We start from the raw sequence: 23,540 nt of genomic DNA on the forward strand, positions 1-23,540 counted from the left end.
AAGAGTTGGCAGCCTCAGACACATTAAAAAAAAAAACAGAAAATCATTACATTTATAGGAACAAGGCAAAGAGTTTGAAATTTATAAGCTAATAATTTTGTTTCTTGTGGTAAAGTCTACATTCTCATTGCAAAACCACCTTCCCACCCACTTTTTGGCTGGATATATCACAAGAAACATTATTTTTATATGATAAGTTTTCTTGTCTTTTTCAAGTATTCCCCAAGAATCCTCACTAGCAATTGAACTAAAGCAAAAACAGAAGACTGGTTCTGGAAAATTGATTATCATAAATAGTATTATCTTGATGAGTTCAATAGCAATAGATCAATAATTTTTTTGGCTACTGATTCTCAGGCTGAAGAGGCAGAATGGTATCTGAGGTTCTCAATCTCAATTTTTCTGGCACAGTGTGTTTCATACTTCAGAAGCACTCCAAATCTATGCAACTTACTGTTATCACTGCAAATTGGAAAGCTAGCAAATTAGACAGTGCAACAGCTATCTTTCAACTGAAAACTTCACGGAAACTTACCATTATTCTTTCTCTCAGTTTCTAACTTTGGAAACGAGAAAATTCCTCTTTTCAACCATGATCAAAGTAATTAGTCAAAGATAAAACCAGACTAATATTTGAAGAAAAAAGATAAGTAAAAAAACTCCAAAACGGGTGGCAGAAAGGTTTTTTGTACATTCCTTTCTTTGTAAGTCTTTGGATATAATCCTTCAAACAAGTGTCATTGTACTAAAGTAAAAAAATTTAAATTTAACATTTCCTTCCATTACCAAAACCCAAGTATTTTCCCATGGATTTCTCCCTTATGTCTAGCAGAGGCTAGCAAAAGAACAGATTTGTGAACTCCAGAAAATGTTCAAATTCATTGCTTTTCGAGAACTAGCATATAATAAAATATTTTAAGATTGAGGTTTAAGTAGAATTACACTACTCCTCACACAATCACCTTAAGAAGTTTCTTAAGTTCATCAAGAACTCAACTACACATTTATTAACCAAATGATCATTAACATGAGGCATGGAAATTAAAGATATGTATCCTGTATCTACCAGCTTCAATCCATAAGCTAAAAAATGTATAAAGAGAGTAAAAAGAAATACAGATCTACTTCATGAAAAAAACTAGATCATTCTGTCTGAGGCATACTACTCTAACGCTTTTATATCTTAACAGAAATTCAGCTTGGATACTGATACCATAATGCACTTAGTGGATGAAAAAAGTTATGGATGTTATAGATCTAGTCTTTAACAAAGGCTTTTAAACTATTTCCCACAGCATACTCCTGGAGAAAGTTGCTGTTTATGGTGTGAACAGGTACACTGTTTGCTGGATGGCCAGGCCCCAGGAGTGGTGGGAATGGCGGTACATCCAGCTGGCACCAGTGAGGTTCCCCAAGGCTCAGTATTTGGGCCAGTCTTGTTTACTATCCTTATTGGTAATCTGGATGAGGGGATTAAATGCACCTGCATTTGCAGATGACACCAAGCTGGGCAGAAGTGTTGATCTGCTGTAGGGTGGGAAGGCTCTGCAGAGGGAGCTGGAATGTCTGGAGAGATGGGCCAAGACCAATGCCATGACATTCAACAAGGCCCAGTGCTGGGTCCTGCACTTTGGCCACAGCAGCCCCAGGCAGTGCCACAGTCTGGGGGCAGAGTGACTGAAAAGTGGCCCAGCAGAAAAGGACCTGGGGTACTGGTGACAGTGACTGTACCAATGGCATCCTGGCCTGTACCGGCAATGGTGTGGCCAGCAGGAGCAGAGCAGGGGCTGTCCCCCTGTACCTGGCACTGGTGAGGCCACTCCTCCAATCCTGCGTCCAGTTGTGGGGCTCTCAATTCAGAAAGAACGTCAAGGTGCTGGAGCATGTCCAGAGCAGGTCAGCAAAACTGGTGAAGGGTCTGGAACACATGGGAAGTGAAGTGGAGACTCTTCACTCCTGTGAAGAGTGGCTGAGGGATCTGGGAGTCTTTAGCCTGAAGAAAAGGAGGCTCAGGGGTGACCTTATTACTCTCTACAACTGCTCGAAAGGAAGCTGTAGCCAGCTGAGGGTCAGTCTCTTTCTGCAGGTAGCAAGATGATGGAACGAGAGGAAATGGCCTCAACTTGTACCAGTGGAAGTTTAGATCAGATATGAGGAAAAAATTCCTCATGGAAAGGGTTGCAAAGCATAGGAGGAGGCTGCCCAGGGACGTGGTAGAATCACCATCTACAAGGTTATTATAGGCCCTTTCAGATAATTACACATATACAATTTACTTTTAGGATGTAGAGTGAGATGCAAGCAGCCAACAGGACATGAATTGAAGACTAACCTAGTTTGGTTTTTTTGATTCAAGGACCTGTGCTAATTTTCTTTAACTTTCAAATGCAAATGTTTTCATCATATACTTTTCCTTAACCACTGCTAAAAATAGCTATCCTTATCAATAAGTACCATGAGACTCATTTTTTCTGTAAACTGAATATGTTTTCTTACATTATTAAAATATTCAGAAAGTTAAAATAACAAAATAACATAAATTTAGAAGCAACAATAATATTTTTTTCTGATTGTGGTCAGTAGGTAGCATTACCCTAGTAAGACCATCATTAGGGTACAGCAACTGCACATTTTCAACAAATTGCACTCTTTCTTTTCAATTACAGATGGTGGGTATATAAAATCAAAATATTCAAAAATATAAATTATTTGCTGCCTTGCTTCTCCTCCTTTCAGCTCATGACTTCTCTGCTAGTATACAAAAACTATGAAGTCACAAGAAGAGTCCTTATTCAAGTACTGGGAAGCAAAACTTGGCGTTATTTTAAAAGGGCTATTGGAGCTTCACAGTATGCAACACTTCCCAACTGAAGGCAATTCCACCTAGGCCAGTAAGTGCAGCTCAAAATACATGACAATGGATTTCCTGTAGAATTCTTTGAGGGAACAAAAGTCTACCTTGTTGGTCAATAAGTCAGTGTTTTTAGTTGATGAGCTTTGATTTTCCCTGTAGAAATTTTCTTTTGTGCTTCATCCTTAATGCAGGACTCTACCTACCTAAAAATCAACGCTTAAAATATTAATTTTGCCTTTAAGAGAAAAACAACAGAAAAAAAACACAGCTGAAAACTATGTCACTTGTTCCTTTAAGGTTATACAACATTTAAGAAGTGGCAGTTCTTCTAAATTCACTGCAGAAAATATTTAAAGATGCCTTTGGTAGTAAACATATGTTGGGATAAAGAATTGTCCACTCACTATGCTTTTCTGCAATGAGAAATATTCAAGAAAGTCTTGGTCCAGACTGTACAAACAGATAACATAACTACTACGAAGCCTACCAGTGGACAAATAAAATATTGAAACTTAGGAGGAAACTAGCTGTTTAGTGTAAAGAGCATACTTAAAAGACTAGAGACTTCTCAGCCATAGATGTCACTCAACAGAGAGGAAAACTAAACCTTCAGTAACTAACTCGAGACAGGAGGAAGCTGCTGTAAGACCATTGTGATCTTCCAACATTCTACTCCCTCACCTAGCACAACATCTGGCAATTTCTGCGCCTCCAGCAGATTCTCCACCAGAAATCAAATAATCCAAAAATATAAGAAGATAGACAAATTAAGACTTTGGAGTTCCTAAAGTAAAGTTAGCCTCATTGTCACACTTATATAAACCTCTTCCCATCTGCTATTTAAAGACAAGTCTCAAGCCAGGCAGACAATAAAAGTGGCATTCACCTGTTCAGCCTTTTAGGCAAAACAGATGTTCAGTATTTTGTTCATCAAGTACACAGAATTCCAGCCCAAGTGGAAGGTTACATCACTCAAAAATTAAATTGTTCAGTGTCAGTGCTTGTTGAGACTAATAGCAATAGTAAAAAAGCCTTACTTCAAGTTCCTTTTTAAGTTTCTTCTCTCGTTCAGTGCTGTATTTAAGTTCATTGGCCTGAGATCTCAGCATCTCATTACAGCCACTGTGTTCCACCTCCACATCTCTCAATTTCTTGCGTGTATTTTGTAGTTCATTATTCAGCTCCTAGAAAAAAAAATAAGGCATTAAGAGTTACTTTTGCTAAGGTAAAGTAGAGTGATCAAAGAGGAAAGACTGCATCAGAATAGGTTATTAAAATCTAATACATCAGCACATGTCAACCATTTACCCAACAACAGACATGTTCTTCATTTGCTACCGGATAACATGTGTTGGCTCACAACTCACTACAAACACGACCTTCTGCAGTAATACTAAAGTCAGAGCCAATTCTCCACAGGAAATCTTTCTCCAAAGTGGTACAAGGCTGCTCCTCCAATTTGTTCTCTCTCAGAGCTCAATGTCAATGGTGGAGAGGGAAACAAAGTTAAGTGCATTTGATGAAATGATACATAGACAGAAGTTTTACTTTGTTATTATTTTTACTGTTAGAACTTCAAAACAAATAATCAGACATTTGTTGAAAATTACTCCCATAGATTAAATATGCATAATTTCTACTATTCTGAGGACTTTTCTGTCTAGAAACTGAATTTAAAAATTAGCTATATGAACTATGAAGTTCTTGGAAAGATAAAATAACTAAGCTGTTCTCCACCAAAATTTCTGCCTTTGAAAGCTGAACCAAGCTACAGGTTGGTGTAATTGCTAATACTATTGGACTCAGCAGCTCTGTGGAGTCACTACTACAAAATCCTCATTCATGCCACACCAGACACAGAGCAAAGTAGCCAAATAATGAGCCCCCAGTAGCCTAGTTCCTACTTAAGCTGGAGATTCCAGAAGAAATCAAAAAAGAATAGCTTTGGTCTAGTGGACAGGAGTAAGGTTTTCCATAATTAGCATCAGAAACAAGTTACAAATCCAGTGACTTAGCTGGAGGACCTTTGGAGAGCCAATTACGTTTTGCGCAAAACACAGAAAGATTACTTTTAAGTCCTCCTGTTCATTTATTCCTATCGTTTATCGTGGCAAGAGACATTTTGTGAAAATAAACCTGGTCTACAAATTCTGCTATTACTCTTATATCACATAATCTTGTTCCTGAAGATTACTAATCATATGGCATCTGCAGAGCAGTGAGGAGAAGGAAAAGAAAAATGCATTATTCATAAAGAATGATTCTTCAGAAGATTGAAATTTGACAGAAACATGTTTATACATGAAGATCAAAGAAATATGAGTCTTCTCAAAAGTTTAAAACAAATTTTAGAAGCTCTTCATGACTGAAGGTATAAAGTCTTAGCCACTTAAACACAACACTAAGAGATTCATGACTCCCTTATTAACACCTAGTGCCACTCCATTATTACCAACTAGTAACTGAAAAAAATAATTAATTTTCTCTTTTTTCATGTGGAGGCACTATGACACTGTTTTTGGCATTCTCTGAAAAGGGAACAAGGGAACAAGGGAATAAGGAGCATGCCTGTGAAACAAGTGAATTAAAAAATAGTAAACTCAGTAAATCAAAATATTGCAAAAACAGTCTACCTGGATATGGATTAAATTTAAGGTAATTCTCTAACTTTGACTGTAATACCAAGACAATTAAGAGGTTTCTTCCCACCAGCATGCAAAAAAAAAATTACTTTTACTCAAATTTACAACTACTCTCATCTTCTCCATATTGGAAAGATATAGAAATATTTCTCTTGAGATTTAGCTTCCACGTATTAACAGCAGTGAACTGTGAAAAGTACATATGAACTAAGCAATACATAGTTTCCTGGAAAAATACTACATCAAGACTTCAAAATATTTTATGCTGGAAATGTAGTTAACACTAGCAGACAAAGACTGACATGAATAATACATCAAGCTTGTTAAACAGGTCAACATGACTTCAGAATCTTGAAATCTCTGAATTTTTCAGACATGGTATGACTATGTCAGATTGTTCCAGCAGTTACCTTCCCTTGGAAGGTCAGAAAGACCTTCACCATTAGCATATTTCACCATGCTAAAAAAGAAAACACCTTTATATATACATGCGTATTAGCATGTCATATACACACTCACTATACATATTTGCTTATCAAAAACATGGCTGGTTGGTTGGTTTAAAGTGTGTATAAACAACACATTTTCACAAATAGTCTATGGAAAAACTGAGTGCTTCTGTGAAGGAATACTATATTCTGACTCACCACAAGATGATGCTATTGCACTTACTATTGAACTCTAACGTCTTTTACTGTGTACCAAACGCTATGCTAAGCACACTCAACATAGCACAATGCAAACCCTTCTCTGTTAGAAAGCAGAAAGGATTACTTTTACTCCATATCACAGAGATACAGTTTAGTAGATTCAACTGATTTTATTTCTATGCCTACCTTAGCATTTTCATAGCTAAGTTCAGATTTGTAGTTCACAAAGTGCTACAGGATTTGCCATACATGCTTAGAATCTTGGAACTCAGGATTTGCCATACATGCTTAGAATCTTGCTTCTACTTACATATTATGACCACTTTATTTAGCTTCCATTTCAGAACTCAAAATAACTACAAATTATTTAAAATGAGACTGTAAATACACAACACAAAAGACTGAAATGCTGAAGTTTTAGTTTACAAACTTAGACCCATCTGATATTTATCTGCCAAGTTAAATCAGTTGAGCTTTCAAACAACAACTAAGATAGTCAAGTCCAGATTCAAGATTTATGTATTTTTTTTATTTCCCAGCATTTTATAACTTTATGTAACTATAACTAGGGTAATGGCCAAGGGAACACTACAAAAACAAAGCAGAAAAACTAAACTATTTTCAATTGAAGAAATTTGAAAATTTTACTATTCAAAGCACACACACTGGTAGTTGACACCTAGTAGTGAATCACATTTACTTTAGCAACAAACAATTACGTAGCTTTAGTACACTCCTCCAACCAAACCCCTGCTTCTACAAATCACCCTCCCCTTCCAAATCAACATATATTGACAAAGAACACAATGACCCAAGCAATCCACTGTTCCTTTTGATATGAGGATAAACATTACTTCTAAGAGCATAGTATACTTAAAACATCATTCTTTTACACAGTATTAAACACACTGAATAAACACCTCTAAACACTACATACAAGAGATGACAAGTCCATTCCAAATCCTCCTCAACTTAACTCTGTCTACTGTTAGCCAGAACACAGAGCCAAAGCACCACTTTTAGCTTGCTTTACCTGGCAACTTAATAAGAAAACTGTGTCTAAGAGTAAGTTTCCTCAATGCCTAAGCCTAACCTTATTTTTTTAAGAATTGACTTTGAGAAAATTGAAATCAGTGGGATCCTTTTCCATCAGGTCTCTTTGTCATTAAGATAAACAACACACAACTACTTTTGCAGTCCATGCACAGAAACACTACTTACCCACACACTACCTGGTTTCTAGTACAGGTGTCATTACTGCACCACTCCTTCCAGATCTTGCCTTCAAACAGCTCAAGAGTCAGTACATAGTACTTCTGAAATATATGTAATTAAAGGAGTGTCTCTGCCCTGTTTTGTTTTGCAAACTGCTTCTACAGGTGCCATATAGAATCTGACCAACAGCACCATACATAGTACCACAGGTAGGTTTACTGTCAGAAATTGGCTGTCAAGCTGCCAGGTAAGTTTAGTGTCATTTGAGAAGACTGTCCCAGGCTTGGAGCTGACTGGGTTGGAAAAAAGTAACCAGAAAATTTTCTACTGCTTGACCAATGCCCATCCCAACTGAGACAAGTCTGTTACATCTTAGAAGGGACTACAAAAGAAGAATATATATTAACATGCTAATTTTATAGCAGCAATCTGCTTTCTCCATACATCATGCAGTGCAAATGTCTATCAGCCTTATGAATACACTTTTTTTTATTAACTACAGCTCAATACATTCTGGTTTTGCATCAGTGTTTCTTACCCAGCTAAGATACAACATACGTAACTTGTCATTTAAAAAGACAAAAGTATCATTGAAGTACAGTGGTGTAATTGTGTCTCTCTGGAGCAGGCAAAAGGTAACTTATGTTCACTCAGCACTTCCACACCATAATGCTACATGATTTCTTCTAAACATATTTTAGTTTTGATTAGTTTGGCTGTCTAAAAAACAAGTAAAAACTTGTAGAAACAAGTTTGTACTTCTATTATTTTTTACATGTTTAACACCCAAAGGATATATAAGTATCAGTATAAATCAGGAAAAATGATGAAATTAATTACTAAAGAACCAAACCCCACACTCTAAAGTAGATTATAAGGCCATCTCTTAATATTAGGTGTTTTTTATCTAACCAAATGGCAGAATTCCTAGCAATGCTTACTTTTCAAATGTGGTAAGGAGTGAGTAACATACAATGCACAGCTGGAAATCCCATCACCACTGTTCAGGTCCCCTGAAAGTATGTGGTCTTCATATTATACAAATTATTTTCATATTCACACACTATTGGATGTCAGACTGGGGGAAGTAACAAGGAAATTGAATCAGTAGGTGGTTAGGTATCCCTGATTTTACTAACTCAGTATTGCATGACAGTGCAAATGGACTGTGCACTGGTTAACTTCATTTAGGCATTTGCCATCAAAACCAGCCATAATTCATTTCATCAAAGCAAGAAACACAGTGGCACACTAGGTGTAACTTCATAAGGCTATGTTCTTCAGAAATACTCTGCAGCATTTAGCTACTTTGGGGATTTTTTTCTAAATCAGAAAAACCTCAACCCACTACACACTTCACACCAAAAAATTATGGTTCCAGCCATTATCTCACACAACTTCACAACTACTAACACACCATACCAGTAAAATCGTTTCTACTTCATTTCTTTCCTTAAGAAGGAATATATATTCATCGTTATAAATTCTGCTGATATCATCCTTCGCCCTTGCCAGTCTTTGCTGTTCTTCTTCCCACTTCTGTTGAGCATTATGAAATGTTTTCTCAGTCTCTGCCACTTTCTGCTGAAGGTTTTCATTGAATACTATTGTTTAAAGAAAAAGAAAGAAAAAAGGTAGAAGTAGCATGGCAAAATTTACCAAGGAAAAAAAAAAAAGCCAAACACATAATGATCATCAGTTCTTCAGTTTATTTTAATATCCTGTGAAACACTGCAACATTAACTCTCCAGCACTGGAGAGCACCATCTTCACTAAGAAGACACTATCAGATTTTGTGATAGCTCCTATCACATCTTTCCCACAAGAACATAGGAATGTATGAGAGATTTTTAAAAATTAAAACACTTTTTTTCTCTTAGAAAAGAATAAAAACATGAGATAACTCTTTGTGGATCAGTTCCAAATCACCATATTCTGTGATTCTGTGAAATTATATCTTTATAGAATGGAGGACTTATTTTCAAATTGCTACATTTTGCCAGTTTATTTCTAAATGTCATTTTTGATACGGCTATTAGTCTGTATCAATTAAATTTGAGCTCAGTTTAAATGACATTGAAGATAGGCACCTCTTCCATGAAAGAGACTGTAGATAAACCTAAGGCAGGTTAGGTTACCATGCAAAGATTTAGCTTTTCCAAGGAAACTTAACTGCTCCTCAAGAGATTTAAATCTTCAGCCAACAAATGACCTGAGATGGGGAACATTGTATACACTCTTCTGTGAAAGCTTAAATGCCATAGAAGCCTTCATAACATGTAAGCAGCTTTATAGGAGAAAATATTTCACAACGGCTTTCCATTTTACTGAATACAACTAGCTGCATTAGCACTTAAGTCATCACCTCTTTGTAACAGGATTTTATTTCAAATCCATCCCAATTTTCTGGCATTTCTTCCTAGTCAGAAAATAATTAAATGAAGAGAACACAATAAGATGACACAGAGAATCAGTGGACACAATGACAGGAAAGGACTGTCAGATGGAAGAAAATCAGCCCTGAATAAGAATAGCAGAAAAAAATCTGGAGAAAACACTGAAGAGTACAAGGCACAAATGAAGTATTCTGTCTCAGGAGATATGCTGGGGTTATATCAAAGCACCATGTGAGGTGAGAAATGCTCCAAGGGGCAAAGGAAAAGAATCCGGATATTATTAATTGCTAAAAAATTAAGCAGCAAAATAATTTGGTTTCTTTGGCACTTGTCACAGACAAAAAAGTTTGAGAAATTTCAGGCAATGGAATTCATTGTCAATTGACAGACTACTAATTATTGACTATGGTATTGAAAGAAACTAACACCTATGTGCATTTAAGACATCCCTTGCTTCTGTAAAGACTCCTATTCTTTTTTGCTCTCCAGCCCCCTCACCACATGTTAGTTCATTCAGGAAAGTCACAGGCATCCCAGCAGACTGGGTTCTCTGTGCTGTGGTTCCATCAGCATCAACACCTCTTGGGTCCTGCCTCTTGGTATCTGCATGGCATGACTCTTACACTGGCAAGGAAACTAGCACTCATGGAAAGAAACATAACTTTACTCTAGGTGAGAAACTAACAAATCAAATCTTCCATTTGTAATCACAGAGAAATTTCCAAGGGGGGAAAAAATGCCTTCTTCCAGATTGCAATCTATATACAAAGATGTGTCATTTTTCATGTGCTTGCAACCCTTTAGATTTTTGATTATTCATGTGTTCTCCAAAGGAGTGAAAGTTCAGCTTTCAAAATATCTTAAAAATACTTGTTACTTTAAGTACTTGCAAGATCCAGACTCCATTTTGGTTCTTGGAAGGTTAAAATCTTCATGAAGTACTCCAAACTCTTCATTGAATATCAATGGCTCATCAAAATCATAGATACATCTTCTGTACTAGATTAAATAGATATACTAGTTTAGGTAACTAAAAATGCACCTCACTTCTTGCAAGTATGAAAAATCTCTCTGAGGAATATAAAGGATGTAAGTTTCTGAATACAAAATTAGTAGGAAATAAAAAGGTTAAAACCTTCCCTTCCACCTACTACTACCACAACACACATTATAAAAAAAGAAACAAACACAATGAGAAAAAAATAAACCACACATGAACAATGAAAAGCTTGAAACATTTGAAAATATGAAAGAAAATAGACATGTGATGAGAACTTCTAGAAAAAAGCTGCTGGAAATAGAGCAAACAAATGAGCAGAAATTAATTTTTGCTAGTCTTTTTTCTTCTATTTTTTTTTTTTTTTTTCCTTCTGAAATGGAAAAGAACTACTGGCCACAGAGATAAACTGGATGTGAAGATGGCCACCATGATTACAACTCTATACACAGACAGGAAGAAATAACAAAAGGTGATGGATAAGAGGAAAGAAGGTTGGAAGATTAGCCACCTAGTTCCAACCCACACATGAAACAGTAAGAGCTCTCAAAAGTAGATGGATAAGAGATGGGAACATAAGACAGATTAAAAAAAACCAGCAGTAACTAGAAAATTTAATTAAGTCCCTGCTTCCGACTTACCTTAGTGACATGAAAGAGACCTAGCCTTTATTCCATCTTTACTCTTTTGAAACCTACCTTGCAGTTCCACAAGTTTGTTCCTTGCATCACTTAATTCTTCTTCTGCAGTACACATTTTCAGATGGGCACCTTTTCTGGCAACTGCCAACTCATACTCCAGACCTTGTCGAACAGCTTCTCCTCTCTCAATTTCTGACCGTAATTTGATTATCTGTTTTTCATAGTTGGACACCTAGAAATTAAATTTCACAAAGCTGCTAATAATGTTCTCTTGAAAAAGTGCAACACATTACAGAAATACATCTACAGAATATTTTTAGAAGGTACTTGGAATCCCATTCACAACTGCCTTCTTATTCCACTTGAATTTGAAATCCAGTCTTACAACTGCATGTCTATGCACATTTCAATACTTCATTGGTTTTTGCAAAGTGATCCTTTTCCTACATGAATTTCATGTACTTTCTAACATACCCCTCAATTTTTCAAAAAATACACTACCTTAAAAAAATTAACCATATGTTACTGCCATCTTCTGCACCTCGAATGAGAAAATGCCACAAGAGAAACATTATATTCTGGACAATTTTCTGGTAACATTCAGAAAAAGTCATACTGGGATATCAGACACATAGTAACTCACAAATATACATACAAGCATAAAATTCAGTCCAATAATGCTCAATAATCAATCAGATGCCATTAATGTTAACACACAACAAACAAAGAATAGAAAACACTTCCAAAAGGAATCTTATATAGGCTGAGAATCAATATTTGCTGCCAAAAACTGGATTCAGAAAATCAAGTTCAAGATATTTCAACACAAGAAGGTGGAACGTAAAATACATATTCCTTCAAAACATCCACAAAGTAGCAATATTCTTGTTAATGAGAACTTCACACGTGGGAAATCACCCACATTACAAAGGATTTCCTCTATGATGTTGTAGCAAACTAGTGTTGAAATGAAGTAGCATTAAGAATATACTGAATTAATATTTTCTTTAATATGAATATCAGTTTCCCCACAGGAAAAGGTTGGTACTAAGTTGTAATCAGTTTCAGTACATTGCTGCTAGGCACACTTCCCATATTTGCTAATGCTAATCTGGTTTGAACTATGCTGCTGAGGAACTATTATTACTACTATAGGTAGCACTCTGCTCTACACAGTCTGCCAGGAGCAGTTGATGTGGGTGCTCATTCATCTGGTTTTGGCTAAATACAGCCAATAAATCAAGTTTGTTGTCCCATGATATATTTATTTATCTTAATAATATATATTAATAAATATATTAATAATAATATATTTATTATCTGGGTATGTACCCAAATTGAGATGCCTGCTTCTCCCACAATGACTTGCTCATTTTTATTTTATAATTGGCTTATCAACTGTAGTGTGATTGCAAAAAATGGATACATGGAACTATCTGGATTAAAACCAAACAAACAAACCATCTCTTACATTGAGCTTGGGGTACATAAGATTCTTATGCATTTTGCTGTTGAGAAGTGCTTGAGTTACCTACCCACCTTTAACTATTAACAGTGACAGCAGAGGTGGTAACAGTATCTATGAACAGGTATGAGAGGTCCCTAGAGTGATACGTTTCTTGGTATTTTCCAGCTTCTGACTATGATTTTGATCCACCATGTGAGAGTATTGAAATATGACATTCCAAGAGTAAAATAAGGCAAATGGAAAACAAGTCCTTACTTCTTGATTATGTTGAATAGTTAAGTCCAAATTTTCTTTTTTAGCTTGAAGAAGTTTCCATCTCAGACATAAAACAGCATCCAATTCCGATTCATTGCTCTTCAGTAGTAACTCACATTCCTCATTATGTAAGCTGCAAAATATTCTTGTTTTAAAAAAAACACAAGCATTCCTTTTAAGTTTTAATGCTCCTTTATTTCAATTATCAGATTGTGGGTCCAAAGCTCTATACATTCTCTTACGTAAAACTACACCAACTGTAACTTATTATGCAAAACTATGAGAGATGTAGAAGGAGTAACTCAATCGGATATGAACTTTGAATTTCCCTTGGTTGATTTAAGCATGCTTTTAATTATTTTTCATTAGTTTTATTAATACAATAAACTTCCAGGATGCTTAAAAACATCATTCCAATACTATATATTAAAATGACTAACAAGTTTCTGTTTGTCTCTTCAGTAAGGCTCATTTTTTAACATGGATTGCTGTCTTAAAAACATCACTGTCACAAATGCATAAATGTGGAAAAAAATAGTAAGTCTCACTCACACTTTGTTTTTAAAAATATATGCATCTAAATTACAGATAAACAGTTGATGACAAATAAAATACAAACTAAAGATCTAGTCCTTCAAAATACTGTGTTATTTCCATTATTTTTTCAGCCTAAAGAAAATCTACCTGGCAGGTAAATGAGTTGCCTCTGAGCATCACTAGTAATACCAAAATAATCAAAAAAAGCTTTTATGTAGGGAGTGAAAAATTAGTATGAAAATACATATTAAATTAACTAGTTTAATAATCTTACAATCAAGTATTATAACTTCAAAGTAGACAACTCAGAGGATTTCAGGAGCTGAAACTCAGTGTTCACATTATTTGATATAAGTTGCTTTTCAAATTAATAGAACTGTGTATGAATGGCTGTAATAATCAGTTGCTCCACACAAAAGTGAACAGGGCCACTAAATATCAACTAAATTGTAAAAAGAAACACGGTTAAATTAAACAAAAAATTGGCATCATTTCATGCAGAGCTGAAAGTACTAAAAGAGCTTACCTTGGTCCACATTAAGTCTTAAGTATTAATTACAGAAAAAACCCACAGAAAATTACAGAAAAAATTAATACATTTTACAGAAAAAAATAACAAATTCCAGTATACTGGGTTTCTCTAAATAAAAAAAAAATGTTACTTTACTCCTAGATTTATGTACAGGCACCATTAACATGTTTCACAACTAAAACCTTTACCTGATGATATGTTTTATCACACAAGCTGACTAATACATATGTCATCAACAAGGGGAACAGTATTCTAGATTAAATAATAGCCTTTAAAGACATTAATAACAAAAAATTATGAAATTTCAGGTTTTTAGCTACAGCCTATAAATATTTTGTAATTTAATAAATTCTGTCAAATCTTCATTTAAAAACAAGATGGACTTCATCTGTGTGATCTGAATAATTGAATGTCATCAGTAATTGTTCCACAGGGTGCCATGTACTTAACACATTTTCTGTTTCTTTTTTTTAACGTAAGAGATAAGGATCATTAAAACCCACAAGTATTAACAAGTAAACCACTGGCACATTACTAGATTTCCATCTATCATAGTTCTTACTATGATACCCATACCCAGAGGAACCAACACTGTCCCAAAGGGCAAACAATCAGTACCCAGGTAAGTAAAACCACATATCATTATTTTAAGCAACCCTTAGCTAATGCAATAAGAAAATACGGTGGTAAGTCATTAAGGAAATAAGAAGAATCTGAACAGCAAGAGTGAAGCCTTTTCACTTGTCCTAAAGTCATGAGCCACCCACAGTCAGGTGATAAAAAGGGATTACCTTTCTAAGGATCCTTAGGTGCGTAATTTGCCAGGTGAAAAACACTTAAGATGTGGACATAGCATAACACCCATACAATTTTTAGCAATGTTTAGCAAATTAGCATATCTGACAAAAATCCCCAATTACATACATAAGTAGTAACGTAGTTTACTCCCAGTTCAACCTTCCTTGAATTCCCCCCTTTTAGATAGGAACTAAACTTTGTTTATGAAAATGTGTCTCAGAGAGCTAGTTTCAACCTTGGTGTGTCCAAAATCTAACCCTGGACACCCAGGTTGCAGACACTGGGGAATTTATTTTGTCTTTCTGTCTAACAGAGAACATAAAATGCTAGCTGCAAATACTATGATAGGCTACACAGCTACAAATATATGTGTAAAGAATATAGGAAACATAAAAGAAAAAAAAAGGCAAAAATAAATTTTGTTTTACGAGCACCTGTAAACTGCATAAAAATAAGAACACAAATAAGAATAATAATAATCACTGAATTTTGCTATTTCTATACAACCAGCAGGTTTTTACAGTCAGATTTTAAACAGTGACAAATAGCTCTCACAGCTAAGATAAACAGAATGAATTAAAGTTGACTTTAATTGTGCCAAAGATCAAACATGTATCAGGTTAAACAAAATAAGAGCCATGTGCAAGACTTACAACCGACCTTTCCCCCCCCACAGCCATTGCAGAAAGCCCTCCTGGAACCCCATGACATTGCTCCCAAATGGAGACAGAAACTACCTCAGTATGTCTCCTATGCCCACGTGAGAATTCTTGCACATGAGATGGCCAGTAAGCACGCATGCAATGATGAAGTGACTGCTACCAAAAATTCAATAAAATGAAAAACTCCTTAAAAGCAATGTAGCATTAAGAAGCAGGCATTCTTTTTTCAGCCAGACACACAAGGCAGTAGCTCCTCCTACAGTCTTGGATGTTGAGTGTAGGAAAGTTCCTGTTTATATACTGTATTTTACATGCATGGTCATTGATTGTCCCAGAATAAAAATACACATTATAATCGTTTCCCCACTATCATTTAAGTATTTTCCCTCTCCTTTATACATGTATTCTTCTGTCCTGGGGGTCCCTCCGGTAGTCCATAGTGGTCCAGTGCTAGAGCTAACATAGTCAAGCTGTCAGGGCACTGGGGCTGGTGAACTTCCAGTTCTTCTTACACAATGGGCATTGTGCAGTTCCACAGGCCAATGGTTTTAGGAGAACAAGCATTGTGTTAGCTCACCAGGTGTAGACAATTAATCATCTGGTAACATGACAACATCAATGGACAAAGGAAGGGCTACAGATGGCATTTATCTGGGCTTCTGTAAAGCCTCTGACAACACCCTTCTCTCTAAATTGGAGAGATGGATTTGATGAGTGGACTCATCACTGGTGGATATGAGAACAGTTGGACAGTAACATCCACAGGAAAGTGATAGCTCAGAGTCCCAAAGGACATCAGTGACAAGTGGTGTCCCTCAGCATCCATACTGGGACCAGTATTATTTAGTATCTTCATTAATGATACAAAGGGATCAGCTACTTTCTTAACAGGTTTGCAGGTGACACCAAGCTGAGTGGTGCAGTTGACACACCTGAAGGATGGGATGCCATCCAGGGGGATCTGAACAAGCTCAAGAAGTGGGCCCATGGGAATCTCAGGAGGCATACCAAGACCCAGTACAAGGCACTGCACCTGGGTCAGGGCAAGCCCCCAGCACAGGCTGGGGATGGACAGATCAGAATAGCCTGACTCAGAAGGACTTGGGAGTGCTGGTGGAGGAGAGGCTGGACATGACCCAGCCATGGGCACTCCCAGCCCAGAGAGCCAAATGTGTCCTGGGCTGCATCCAGAGCAGCGTGGGCAGCAGGGCCAGGGAGGGGATTCTGCCCCTCTGCTCTGCTGAGACCTCACCTGCAGTGCTGCATCAGCTCTGCAGTCCCGAGCACAGGAAGGACATGGAACTGTTGGAGCATGACCAGAGCATGCCCAAGAAGTTGATTTGCAGGATAGAGCACTTTTCCTGAGGTGAACTGGTGAAAGGCTGAGGGAGATGGGTTTGTTCAGCCTGGAAAAGAGAATGCTCCAGAGTGAGCTAATTGTGGCCTTCCAGTACCTGAAGGGAGCCTACAAGAGTGATGGAGAGAGACTACTTACAAGAGCAGGAAGTGACAGGACAAGAGAGAAAGGCTGTAAGTAAAAAGAGTAGATTTAGATTAGATATTAGAAAAATCCTTTACTGTGAGTGTGGTGAGGCACTGAAACAGATTGCCCAGACAAGCTATGGTTGCCATATTCCTTGCAGTTGGCTCAAGGCCAAGGTGAATGGGGGTCTGAGCAATCTCATCTAGTGGAAGGTGACCCTGTCCAGAGCAAAGGGTTGGACTTCAATGATCTTTGAGGTCTGTTCCAACTCTGGCCATTCCATAACTCTAAGATCTAGTAACTGTATTGACATGGCATAGCTTGCGTATATCACACTGTATCTGGTTATTTTTCAGCCTGAGTTACATAATTTCAGGGATCTAGAAAATAAACCACAAAAATCAAGAACTATATTACTGGACTTAAAAATACAGAAATGAAGCTTACCTTCTAGCTTCTGTAACGGTGCAGCTGACTGGAGAGGATGAACTCATGATGGCCAATAGGCAGCTTTTTAAGCTACATAAACTATAAACTCTGGAGAATGAATCGTTGACTATATATACATTTACTTAGCAAGCCTCCAGGATGATTCTCCCGTATCATAAAAACATTAAAATCTGTAAGAGAGACATGCTTTTGTTTATTTGGCAACATAGTGAAATAATAGTTTGTTAATACTCACAAGCAATTAGAAAACAGTGTTACTACTATGTCATGTGAACAATTACCAACTATAATTTTACAGTTTCAGACAACTATGAGAATTGTACTTCAAGTCCTTTAAGCTTTAATACTGTAGATTAACATATACATATATAGTAACATAGCAGAATATCCCCTGCCAAGGTTTACAGAATATCAGTAAAAAATATTTTGTTTACATACATTGATCCTCTGTCTTGTAAGAATATTACAAACTCTCTTAAATTTATTTCTCTTAAATTCTATTGAAATGCATATACCATGATTGCATGTACTAGGTTTACTGTCTGGTAACAGCCTTTAACACAGCAAGTCTTCCAAGTGTTTTACAAACCTGGAATTTTCTATTTGAACATATTTTTATTGTTTATTGTAATAGGGCTATACAGGAGGAACACTACATTGAACTATAACTCCTCTCACCTTTAGAATGAAGTGTTACAATAAAAAAGAAATCAACATATTTATAATGCAGACCTTAAAAAAATCCATTGTTTACATCAAGTTGCACAGCAAACTCTTTAATGACCTCTTTTCATTAATTAAAGCAAGGTAACATGAAACATAAGCTGTATTCAACAGTCAATATTAATGAGCCATAAGGGTTTGTTTTTGAACATGACAGCAGATGGACATCCATATTAAAGGCCAAAACAGGAAACTTGCCTGGACTCCATTTTGCCATCCCTCATTTGCAGCCACATGTTCACAGAATCATAGAATAAGCTGAGTTGGAAGGCATCCATTAGAATTATCAAGTCCCAGTCCTGGCCCTGCAAAGGACACCCCAAGAGTCACCATGTGCCTGAGGGCATTGTCCAAATGCTTCTGGAACTCTGTCAGGCTGTGCTGACACCAGTTCCCTGAGAGTCTGTTCCAGTGCCCAACCACCCTCTGGATGAAGAAACATTTCTGAATATCCAACCTAAACCTCCCCTGACACAATTTCAGACCATTCTCCCAACTCCTGTCAGTGGTCACCAGATAAAAACGATCAGTGCCTGCCCCTTCACTTCACCTTATGAGGAAGTTGTAACTGCAATGAGGTCTCCCCTCAGTCTCCTGTAGGCTGAACAGACCAAATTACCTCAGCCATTCCTCATAAGGCTTTCACCAACCTTGTGGCTCTCTTTTCAAAGCTAAAACTCTAATGTGTTTTTTATATTGTGGTGTCCAATGGCAGCAGTTGGCATAACATATTAATATAAACTGATTTTACTCATTCCAGTTGCTGCACTAGAAATATGGAGAAGAAAAAAATACATTTCTACTTCAGTCTATAATTTTAACAGAAAATGAAGCAAAAAACAATTATTTCTAAAAACTCTGAGTTTTTTGGTTTGGGGTTTTCTCTTTGTTTTGCTTTTACAGAGAAGCAGTATATTCATATAGAATAGCTAGATGGAGCCTTTGTGATTGTTAACATCTATGTATTTGAATTCACCATAGTGCATGTGTTCATAAGACTCAAAACACAATAATTGCCATGCAACAGTCACTCACACTCCTAAAGAAAACAACATAGCTTTCTTTCCATCTCAAATAAGAAAATAGTTGAAAACCTCATTTTCAGCGTATAGACTATGGTATAATTTCTAGGCACATATTAAGTTCCATTAAATTATTGGGGACTTGCACACTGAAAGCTTTAACTTTACGTGAGAGAAGAAAATCTTGATAAAGTACTTGTAATACTATACTCAACAAAGATTAATTGCTTTGATAAAAAAGAAAATGAGGTATCCTGGTATAGAAAACTATACCTCTATCAGTTGTGCCAAATTTTCACATTAAAACATAGCTCTGAAAACTAAGAAACTAGTTTTTCATACCACCCTTTTCTTAATATTGATTGCCAAAAAAATATATTTGGCTTTATACCAAAATCTGAACAGTAGGAAAAAAAAATGGTGCAACTAAATGCAGCAGAAAAAAAATCTATCTCAAAACATAAGCAAAACCTCCTCTGACACATCCACACCACCTAGAAGTTTTAGAACCTTCTGAAATTACTTCTAAGTCTTTTAATAACCTTGGGAGGGGGGAAGGGAAACAGGGAATATCTAATGACTGTTTTGTGGGAATGCTAATGATTTTGAATATACAACATTTCTCTGCTAAGATGCACATACGTAGTTTATTAGAACACAAATGTATACACTCCAAAAGCATGCCATTTCAGTTAGGGAAAAAAAAAATTACTGGGCATGGAGTGGCTCGTAAGAGTTCCACAATCAAACAAATCAAACAAAATAGTTAAGTTTTTGCTTGAGGAGGTAATACATTCGATGGATGTTACCTACAAAATTTGTGTCATATTCTCCCCACGAAGTTCTGAATATGCTTAACTAACTTTATGAAGGCCATTGATTTAGACTGGATGTGGAGAAGGAATTTTTTACTGTGAGGGTGGTGAGGCACTGGAACAGGCTGCTCAGAGAAACTGTGGATGCCCCACCCCCGGCAGTGTTCAAGGCCAGGCTGGATGGAACTCTGAGCAACCTGGTCTGTCGGGAGGTGACCCTGCCCACGGTAAAGGAATGCAACTGGAGGATCTCTAAAGTCCCCTCCAGCAAACTAAATCTAACTAAGATGCGCTAATTTAAAACACGCAAAGCCAGGCGGAACTACCACACCTGCGCTGCAACCTATAAAAGTTCACCAGTTTCGGCTGAACGAACCACTAGCTTTTCACTAACGCAGGCTGAAAAATTTTAAGCAAGCAGAAAACCAAAGTAGCAGCATCCCTTCGCTCCGCTGGCGCCGGAGCGGCGCTGCCTGAGCGCACGCTGTGTCGGCGGCTTCGGCGCTTTACCTGGCAGGAAGGGCTGAGGGAACAAGGTCAGAACAGAGCTCCAGCAGCAGCACTCGGAGGCCGCTCCGGGCAGCCGGGAAGCGCCGGGAAGCGCCGCGCCGTTTCCAGGTGCCGCCAGCAGGGACGCGGCCGGCGCGGAGCGCCTTCCCAACGGCAACTTCCGGCCGCGGCGCAACGTCATCAGCGGGCGGCGCGGCGGCGCGCGCAGGCCCGCGCACAGCGCCCGCACCGCCGGCCCCGGGCGCGTCCTGGGCCTTCTCACCTCCGAAAATATGAAATGCGTGTGGGAAATTAAAATGACCGATTGACATGAGCGCCAGATTGAGATGTGCATGTCCTCGGATTCGGGGCAGCACATTCTTTAGTGAGCTTGTCAAGAGAAGCAAACTGAATGTTTATCTTGATTCTGAGGGGAAAAAAATATGTTTTGGGAGACCGTGAGACAAAAATCACAGCAGGGTGGATGAGGGAGACTGGTTACAAGGTTACCGCTGCGCAAAGGGAAAGGTTCTTTGAAACATCCCAACTGAGAGATTTCAAGACCCAGATGTAAACATATGATGTCAAACAACAACAGCATAAGAGAGTGAGCGAATAAAATCCACCCCACCATACCCTAGAAAAGTGGACAATAGCAGTAACATGTCAGTAGTATATCCTTCAAGGTAAAAAAATGAAGTTTTAATGAAAGGAAAAAAAAACTCTGTAATATTTTCACCCTCTGAGATAAAGTCTCCAAATTTAATTTATAGTTTCTGACTTGATTTCTATAATTGGCTTTTACTGATACTGGGTTTTTCTGCTTCTCCATCATGCAATTATTTTAAATGTCTTGTGCAAAATCAAATAAGTTCTTTGCCCAGATTCACGAAAATAGATCTGATTAATTTATCTTAATAACAGCATGGTTGGGGTTTTTCTGATAAAAAATACAGAGTGAAGGGGATGTCCTCTCCTGTTGTCTGATGAGTAGTCAAAAATTAATATGAAAAATGGCCTCAGCAAATTGAAATATATAAATTATGTGATAATATGAAAGGAAACAGAGACTTAGCATCATATTTTAATTATGTGATGGGCTTTGGCAGTATAAAAACTTAGAAATTATTAACTTGTAATATTAGCTTATCAGCCCAAAATGTTCCACACACTCTTTTTTACACTGATAAACAAAAATTACTCTAACAACATTAGTGCAGCTGCATGCATGTAGTTAAACAAACACCTTTCCTTCCTCCCACACTGAAAAATATATTGCATATACAGAACCATAGAACATTATTTAGGTTGGAAAAGACATCTAAGATCATTAAGTCCTACCATTAGCCCAGCACTGCCAAGGCCATTGCTAAACCATGTCCCTAAGTGCTGCATCTATATATCTTTTAAATACCTCCAGGGATGGGGACTTTCACCCCAAATGATCATTCATTTTTACATAGGAAGAAAGTTTTATATCTGTCTTAATATACTGATAATTTTCTATTTTTGTATGAGAAAATTGATGTCAGGGATATGAACTTTGCTACCTCCAAGGAAATAAAAAATATTTTACTTAAGCCATCAGAAAATTGTAGTCTGATATTGCTTGACACAGATGGTGTGAAATTCTACAGATAAAGTTTATAAAGCAACATTTTTAATTTAAGGAGGAGAGAGCCTAGAACAAATCACAACCTGTTCTGTGGCAACTGCAGTGGGTGTTTCGGCCCTGACTCGAATTTCAGTATCAAAATTGAAAGGGTTAAGATGATTCTTCTCACAAGGACTTACCTTTATGTTCAAGTAGCACAGAGGGCAGCCAGCAGAAAACTGACCTGTAAAACTTGTGCATCAGACCACACATCAAGGATGAAAACTTGAGCACTAAATGGCTAGGTCTGCTCCGGTAAAAGAGTGTAAGGAGTAATTTTTTCTGCCCCCCTACAGCTTTCTGTTGGATTGGGCACCCATTGTACAGCACAGACATACTATGACTTGCAGGTGGTGTTGTGTGGGGCCATCACACAGGACTAAAGTCACAGAGAGCAGACAGGCCAGCTAATTTTTGATGCAGATTTAGAATTATATACAACAGGACAGGCAGACTATCAGAAGGAAGGAAGGAAGGTTGTGTGTTTATATCTGGTTTTGAGGTCTTCACTTTGAAGAAAGGTATTTGTGGGGAGGCTGGCAGTGGCTGATGCACTCATTAAGGAGATCAGCTGATAGAAACAGGAGGGGAAGGCACAGTGGCTTGAAATGCTAGGGGAAGAGGAAGCTTACTGCGGATCGATAAACAAACCAGGAGAGAACAGATACGGAGAGGACAAGGAGAGTAACATAGTCTAAATTAGTAATCCTAGAAAACAAATCCTAGAAAACAAAACCAGTCGACCAGAAAACCTCGACCAAACCCAGAAGTTTAGGGCGATAAGTAGCAGGTAAGGACTCTGTTGTAGACTTAAGAAAATAAATCGGCCTTGGGTTGTTGCATGCTGGGGGAAGTCAAGACATCAAGCAAGTGGACGGGGAGTACCCGGCAAACAGGGGCAGCTTTGGGGCCGGCAGCAGAAAGGGATGAGAAGCCCGGCAAGGGGACGGCCCTCTACCAGGGTTCGTGAGGCGTGAGACACACAAAGGGCCCCGCGGGGACAGTGGCACTCGCCCGCTTTGCATAGGAGGCTGGTGCTCATTAACCACGCCAGCCGATCAGTGTCTGCGCACGGCCCATCCGCCCGCGCGCGCGGCTGCCTCAGCTCAGCTCGGCTCGGCTCGGCTCGGCTAAGCTCGGCTCGGCTCGGCTCCCGCCGCGGCCGAGGGTGGTCCCACAGCCGCGCCCCCGCCGCAGCTCCTCCTCCTCCTCCTCTTCCTCCTCCTCTTTTCTTCCTCCCCGTCCTCCTCCGCTTCC

The 23,540-nt window shown here is 37.9% G+C and overlaps 1 protein-coding gene across 3 annotated transcripts in view; it reads right to left on the reverse strand.

The window, feature by feature from the left end:
• CCDC171 (coiled-coil domain containing 171) overlaps window positions 1–20,793 on the reverse strand; it is a 165,497-nt gene extending 144,704 nt beyond the window's left edge. For all 3 annotated transcript variants that reach the window (XM_088054189.1, XM_088054188.1, XM_088054190.1), the window contains exons 1-7: window positions 20,651–20,793; window positions 18,502–18,608; window positions 17,578–17,750; window positions 13,119–13,251; window positions 11,453–11,627; window positions 8,784–8,965; window positions 3,892–4,038 (exon numbers count right to left, since the gene is read on the reverse strand). In XM_088054189.1, coding sequence (XP_087910315.1) covers window positions 3,892–4,038; window positions 8,784–8,965; window positions 11,453–11,627; window positions 13,119–13,251; window positions 17,578–17,624 — 684 coding nt within the window. In that variant the 5' untranslated portion in view covers window positions 17,625–17,750; window positions 18,502–18,608; window positions 20,651–20,793. The remainder of the gene's footprint in view (window positions 1–3,891; window positions 4,039–8,783; window positions 8,966–11,452; window positions 11,628–13,118; window positions 13,252–17,577; window positions 17,751–18,501; window positions 18,609–20,650) is intronic.
• Window positions 20,794–23,540: the final 2,747 nt, after the last annotated feature.

Source organism: Pseudopodoces humilis, chromosome 4 (assembly GCF_049639895.1).
Source record: "Pseudopodoces humilis isolate 2021_Gansu_Grassland_sample_001 chromosome 4, ASM4963989v1, whole genome shotgun sequence".
In the NCBI taxonomy this organism is placed as follows: Eukaryota; Metazoa; Chordata; class Aves; order Passeriformes; family Paridae; genus Pseudopodoces; species Pseudopodoces humilis.